Source organism: Notamacropus eugenii, chromosome 3 (assembly GCF_028372415.1).
Source record: "Notamacropus eugenii isolate mMacEug1 chromosome 3, mMacEug1.pri_v2, whole genome shotgun sequence".
Taxonomy (NCBI): domain Eukaryota; kingdom Metazoa; phylum Chordata; class Mammalia; order Diprotodontia; family Macropodidae; genus Notamacropus; species Notamacropus eugenii.
In genome coordinates, this window is record NC_092874.1 from 103,991,844 (window position 1) to 103,999,386 (window position 7,543).

Here is a 7,543-nt window from a genome sequence, read left to right on the forward strand (position 1 = left end):
TATAGGTAAACCCTCCATATATAAGTAAATTAACAAAAGAATAATAAAACGTCTTACATAAAGCACAGTTAACAATCACACATCACAACATCATGTACATACTATGAATACAGAAGAATAAATAACAAAAAAAGCAGTAAAAAGAAACTGTGGACTAATAGTGACACATAAACCAAGCTACACTAGCCAATGAAATTATTTGCAAATCACACATAATATGTAGAAAATATATTGTTTTTGTTTGGAAATATATGTATGTTTTTCTCCTACTTCAGTAATATCAAAAATTAATTTGATCACCGGCAAGATAGGTCTTGCCATTCTGAAATTTTCTGACATGTTTGAATTCATATTTGATTTCTTTGAGAATCTAGGATTATTGTATTAATTGACCTATAGGCCTGCATTTCCAAACCTGAGATTAAATATGGTTCAGGCTATTTATCAGTATCCTTAAACATTCTTAATTGTCTCTGTATACTATGAGTCTCCATAGAGGAAGCAGAAGTCAGAAAATTATCTCCCTCTAGATTTGCCCATCCCCAAATACCTGAATGGAAATTGTCATTAGAGACCAAACTTGCCATTTCACCATGGTTTTTAACTTTCCATCAGAATCATTAACTTTAGGTCTATTATCTGGCTCAGAAAATCCCTTTACAACTGGTAAGTGATGTCTCATCCTCAGAGTCACCCTGAAAGTCTGTCCATCATTTCTTAGGATACCATTCTCTTATGTGACTTTATTAATAGATACACATATGTCATATACATATGAATGTGGTGATCAAGGTAAACAAATATCTGAGACTTGGTATTACCTTAGAGTATTGACTCATAGATATAGTCATATAGAAAAAAATCCAGTCAATTGATTTACTCAGAGTGCAAGATTTTAGTGGGCTATACAAGGTATAACTCCACTCAATCTATTACTCTAGAACTATTATGGCTATATGCTGACTAGACATCTTTTAGTTAGAATGAACAACCCAGGCAGCTTTTTCCTATAACCATCATGGCATCTTTCCATGCAAAATTTTCTCTAGGAGATGAAGGATTATTTAAATATTAAAATAAGACATTATTTATTGCTTTCACTCTTTAGGGTATTTTGTTCTCTCATGTTTCTTTCTTCAACATCTATTTTCTTATCATTGCTTTGTTCATTGGTCATGTCTAACACATTGGGATTTTCTTGGCAAATATTCCTGAGTGGTTTCCCATTTCCTTCTCTAGCTCATTTTACAGATGAGGAAACTGAGACAAACAAGATAAACAAGGACACAGCTAATAAATATCAAAGGCTGAATTTGAACTCAGGTCCACTGGACTTCAGAGTCACCCCTCTTCCCTTTGCATCACCAGCTGTCTCATCTATAGATCTGGACATCTGTTATGTTGTGGACGTATAGCCTTAATTACATGGAACTGAATGCAAAAGCTTTCATAAACTGTCTTTAACATATTGGCTCCATCCTAGGTCTTCTGTGTGGATACGAATGTCACTTAAGAAGTCGTACCTGTGGCTCATAAAGAAGAATAAAGGAGAAGTACTTACTAAGGCTAACATAATAAAGGTAAGGAAAAAATGAGATGTTTCTGCCTTGCCAGTCACAAGATTCACAGCAGCTGTAGGTCTTCATGTATTTCTAAGGGACACTGACCATGGCATGGTATCAACACCTGCTACCTGATTCCATTGTGACTCTGTTTCTGTCTCTGTCTCTCTGTCTCTCTGCCTCTCTAGCTCTCTCTTCCTCCCTCTCCCTTTCCCCTTCCCTTTCCCTTCATTTTGAGAAAGGTACTCATTGTTCTGAGATCAATGAAAAGATTACACAGTTCTGCAGTGTGATTTTAGTGTTGTATATTGAATTTCATTAATGCTGAATATTGTCCATTTTAAAAAATGGGTAACTAACTCTTGCTGCCTTTTCCCAAGAGTACAGTAAAAATACTTATGTTGACAGCAATGCTGGGAAAGCTGAAAAGCAAGAAAGAAATTATGTTTTGAACATTATCTTTCAACATATGTCATTAAAAGGTCAAACCGTGATGTGTAATGACTTGAATATTGAAGTTCACAGTGTAGTAACATTAGGAGAGAAGTAAATCAAGCTCCTTTTATATCTATGAATAGAAGAGTTCTTTCCTCCCTCTTTTTAATAGTATTTTTCCCAATTAGATGTCAAGACAATTTTTAGCATTCATTTTTACATAATCTGAGTTCCAAAATTTTCTCCCCTTCTCCCTCCCCCCTCCTCTCCTCTTCCTATAATGGTAGGCAATTTGATTTGTTATGCATGTACTATCATATAAAATATATTTCCATATTAATCACAGGTGTGAAAGAAGAAACAGACCAAAAAGAAAAAAGTCGTGAAAAAGAATAACACAAGTGAAAAAAAGTGCACTTCCATCAGCATTCAGAGTCCATAAGTACTGTATCTGGATGTGGACAACATTTTCCCTCATTAGTTCTTTGTATTTGTCTTGGATCACTGTGTTGTTAAGAATAACTGATCATCACATATTGTTGTATACCATGTACAATGTTTTCCTGGTTCTATTCATTTCACTTCACATCCATTCATACAAGTCTTTTGAGTTTTTTTACCCTGAAATATGCCTGTTCATCATTTCTTATTGCACAATAGTATTTCATCATATTCTTGTGTCACAGATTGTTCAGTCATTCCCTAATTGATGGGCATCACTATTTTGCCACTACAGAAAAAGGTTGCTATAAATATTTTTTGTGCATACAGAACCTTTTCTCTTTTTAATGATCTCTTTGGGATACAGACCTAGCAGTGATATTTCTGGATCAAAGAGTATACAGAGTTTGGGCATAGTTCCAAACTTCTCTCTAGAATGGTTGGATCATTTCACAACTAGAAGAGTTCTTAATCAATCAAAGGATACAAGATGAAATAGGTTATTTCAGTGAAATTAAAAGTGCTTCATGAACATAATTGAAGTTAGGATATGGAGGGAAATAGTAAATGAGAGGCAGCTTACCTTTGCAGCAAATTTATCTGAAAAAGTCTGATATCCAAAATATATAAAGAACTAACATCAACATGTAAGACCAAGAGCTATTTCTTAATGGTCAAATATGAATAAAGCATTCTCAACAGATTATAAGCTATTAATCATATAAAAGACTTGCTGAATTACTAATGAGAAAAGATGGAAATTGAAAAAACTCTGGTATCTAACTTTAGGACAAGAAAATGTATAAGCATACCTAAAAAGGGGGGAGGGTAATAGTCAATATTGCAGGGGTTAAGAAGGGCTAACCCTATTGACACACTGTTAGTGAAATGATGAATTGAGAATTATGCTAAAAATAACTACTATGTCCACGCCTTTTCATTAGACATCCCAATGCTTGGTATATATCCAAAAGAAAAAAAGGATAAATAGAAAAATCCTATATTGATCAATACATTTGTAGCAGCATTTTTTGAAATTTCAAATTACTGGGGGAAAATGATTGAGCTATGTTTAGTCAAACTGTTTCACACAAATTTAACATAATATTATTCCACCACAATAAATAATGAAAATGAAGAATAAACCTATGAATGGGAAGATACAGAATCAAAGTGATGAAAAGTAAACAGAATCAAGAATAAAAATATATACCATAATGATGAAAAACTGAAATCAAAAATAGCATAAATACAACTAGATGCTGCATTTATAATAACTAAATTTGACTTTGGAAGAGATGAAAAAAGTATACTCCCAATAAGCTTTGAATTTTTGATTATTTAAAAAATGTGGAAAAATTGGGATAGTAATTCATTGTTGCTGGGATTGTGAAAAATTCCAACCCTTTTGGAGAGCGTTATGGAATTATGCCCAAAGAGTTTTTAAACAAATCATGCCCTTTGACAAAGATGATTAAGGAAAAAGGAAAAGAAGCTATATATTCTAAAATGTTTACAGCAGCTTTCCTTGTGGTGGCAAAGAGCTGGAAGCTGCAGGGACACCTATCAGTTGGGGAATGGCTGAACAAGTCATGGCATATCATTTTGATGGAATACTATAAGAAATGATGAGCTCAATGATTTTAGAAAAACATGGAAAGGCTTGCACAAAACAATGAAGAGTGAAATGGGCAGAACCAAGAGAACATTGTATATATAAATAGCAATATTGTTTTAATAATGACTTTGAGTGAATAAATTATTTTGTATAATATAAAAACCCAAATTCATACAAAGAGTATGTGAATAAATGTGAAATATACATCAGTGGAAAGAACTGAAGAATTGAAGTTTGTATAGAATTATTTTACAGGTATACATATGCATATATATATGTATATGTATATGTATTTATGTCTAATGGTAGGTATCTCTAGGACAGGGCACAGAGAAGAGGAAAAGGGGAAAAAGAAAATTAATATGATAAATTTTTTGTATATTTGAAAGGAAAAGTAAGTTGTGCATAGTAGATTTACTGTGTCATGTACAATCATCTTTTTAAAAATTGTTCTATGTTATGAAATGTTTGTTTTATTCCATAAATTAAAAATAAAATAAATTTGAAAAAGAAGTGATTATTAGTATGTAACAATGAATATGAAGTCACAATTGATATTTTGGTTAATTTTTCCTGAAATTTTTTTATACTTTGTAACAAGTGATGGCTGCCTGGGCAGGGAAGAGGGAGGTATACAACTGATATAAGATCAAAATTTAACAATTTTAAAAGAATAAAAAAATAGTCTTTAATGCATTTTATTTGTTAACTGCTTGTACTAATGTCTAAGGTCTGAAGGAAGGGACTTAAAACAAGTGAGTTTCAATGGGAGCATAGGATAGATAAATCCATGCCATGGAAAGAATGGTAAGATGAGGACAGTAAAGTCCCACATATGAAATCATTCTAATAGGGGACACCAGTAGAAAAAGGGAATATGAGGATCTGGAGTTTAAAAAAAAAAGGTGATTTAATCCCATTCCAATTATTCCCTAAATTGTTGCAGAGCCCATAGACCCTTTTCCTATTCTTTCCACCATAAATAAAGCTCCACACAATCTCTCAGACTGGCCTGTCCCTCCTAAGCACTCTCTTTAGGGCCCCCTTTACATCTGCATTTCTCAGGCTATAGATTAAAGGATTTAAGGTAGGATTAAAGAAGCTGTAAAATAAGAAAAGAATTTTCTGTTGCTCCTCAGAGTTCCTTGAGTTAGGGGCCATGTAAGCAATGGTGGCACTGCCAAAGAAAAGCCCAACCACACAGAGGTGGGAGGAGCATGTGGAGAAGGCTTTCTTCCTCCCTTCCTTTGACTGAATTCTCAAAATAGTACCAATGATATGGATGTAGGAGACTAGGATTAAGCAGAGGGGTCCAACTAAGATAAATACACAGGCAGCAAAGATGACCATTTTGTTAAGCCATATATCTGCACAGGCAAGTTTCAGGACTGATATGATTTCACAGAAGAAATGGTTGATTTCCCGAGGTCCACAGAAGGGCAGCCTAAGGAGCAGAAGCACATGGACTAAGGCCAGAAAGAATCCAATTGCCCAGGATGTGATAGCAAGTGCAATACACACTTTCCAGCGCATAATGAGAGGATAGCTGAGAGGATGACAGATTGCCACATACCGGTCATAGCCCATCATTAGCAGTAGATGGCATTCTACAAGGGCAAACATCAAAAAGAGGTCAGTTTGCATTATGCAACCTGGAAAGGAGATGGGCTTGGCTAGTTCCAGGAGATTTGCCAACATTTGGGGGACTGTGCTTGAGGCATAAGAAATGTCAACAATAGCCAGTTGTGAAAGGAAGAAATACATGGGAGTGTGGAGTCGGGAGTCAAGATAAATCAGCCCCAGGATGACTCCATTTCCCAGCAGAGTGAAGGTGTAGAATAGGAAGAAGAGTCCAAAGAGAACCAGGTGCATCTTAGGGCTAACAAGAAATCCCAGCAGAATGAAATCTGTCACTGTGGTCTGGTTGGTCTCCATAATATTATGATGAAAACAAAGACACTGGAGAAAGATATTAAAATGCATAGTTTAATTCACTTACACTCAAACCCATGAAATAAACATTTACTGTTCTTTATTAATTCTTCTTTTGTAATGTTGGAGAAGTGGGCAGAGAGAGGAATGCTTCTGAAACCAGTAAGAAGCACTTCTAATCATCCTTTAACTTGTTGTGTTATAAGAAATTTATAGACTGTTTTGATCTACTACACAACTGTTGCCTTTCCCAAAGCTAAACTTTAAAAATGGGCTGGAAAAATAGGAAACTATATATGTATGCAGCTACAAAAGAATACAGAAGTACTATGTAAGATGTTAAAGTATATGAAGAGGTTACATCTCTAGTGATGGAAAGAAAGAATGTTACACTATCTTAGAAAAGGAAATTATTCCAATTGTTGTGGTTTCCCTAAATGAGAGGCAGAAAGAAGTGAGGATGTATTATTACTTCCACCCACTAAGTCTTAGGAGATCTTCACCTGACACCTCACTCAAAAATAAATTACCATTCATCCTGTCCTGTGAGCCAAAGGTTAGCTGTGAATGGATGATTCTGTTACTATGTATATTAATGAGTTGAAATTCTTCAAAACCTAGTTTGCTTTGATGATGAAGGGTCATATTACTTTTTTCTTATTGAGAGATAGCCAACAAATTACCTCTAAGTATATTTTTCCTAACCTTTCAATTAAGTTCTTGCTTTGCTAATATAATTAAAAATGTGAAATTTGAGACACTAAATGTGTGCAATTGTCAGATATTATTGATAGAACAATTACTGTTATCTAGTCATCGAACACTATAAGAGAACCAATGTCAGATACTTCCACCCTGCGAAGAAGGATGTCAATGGAAATATAATTAAGAACTCTGTAATTTTCATCATTGCTTCAGAAAAAATGATGAAACATCTAGACCTGCACCAAATATAGCCTATGTGATTTATGAAGAATAATTGACACCAAAGCAATGAATTTTCCTTTAGTGACAGTAGAAGGAGTTATGTCTGGGAGGAAAGTATTTTTAATGTATCTGAACTAAAGTAACATTTATATTCTATCACATTAGCTGTCCTCAGTGAACAATCAAAGATAAACAAATTTTTGTTTGGTAAGTGTTTTGGTAGGATAGTAATAGTAAAATAATAATTAATATTTATACAGAAAGCTTTAAGATTTGCAAAGTGTTTTACATATGTCATATCATTTGATCCTTACAACACTACAGGAAGGTAGGCTATATTACCCCTATTTTGTAGATACAGAAACTGAGACTGAAAAAGGCAGTGAACGTTAATCAGGATCACGTAACTAGTAAGTGTCTGTGTAAGGATTCAACCTGAGGACATATGGACTCCAAGCCCAACACTGTCCACAATGCCATGTAGCTGACTAGACAAAAGACACCGTACATTACCTATTGCTTGTTTCTGTTTATTAATAAACAAAGAGTTTCACTAGGATTCGTTACATGAAAGCTGATCAGGTTTCAATGCTTTTAGTAAGTGGCACATATCCAGAAAAAAATTCTG

The 7,543-nt window shown here is 34.3% G+C and overlaps 1 protein-coding gene and 1 long non-coding RNA gene across 3 annotated transcripts in view; one reads left to right on the forward strand and one right to left on the reverse strand.

Moving 5' to 3' along the window:
* The window catches only part of LOC140533110 (uncharacterized), a 123,842-nt gene extending 119,276 nt beyond the window's left edge, over positions 1-4,566 (forward strand). Inside the window, exons 3-4 of one of the 2 annotated variants that reach the window (XR_011976803.1) lie at positions 1,484-1,580; positions 2,344-3,644. This is a non-coding gene — a long non-coding RNA (uncharacterized lncRNA). Of the gene's footprint in view, positions 1-1,483; positions 1,581-2,343 lie in introns of both variants that reach the window. The other variant, XR_011976804.1, reaches the window with a different exon arrangement.
* Positions 4,567-5,058: 492 nt separating this feature from the next.
* Positions 5,059-6,039, reverse strand: LOC140533106 (olfactory receptor 2A1/2A42-like). Its single transcript, XM_072652468.1, has one exon. It carries the CDS (start codon positions 6,037-6,039, stop codon positions 5,059-5,061), a length of 981 nt encoding a protein of 326 aa, XP_072508569.1.
* Between the last annotated feature and the right edge of the window lie 1,504 nt (positions 6,040-7,543).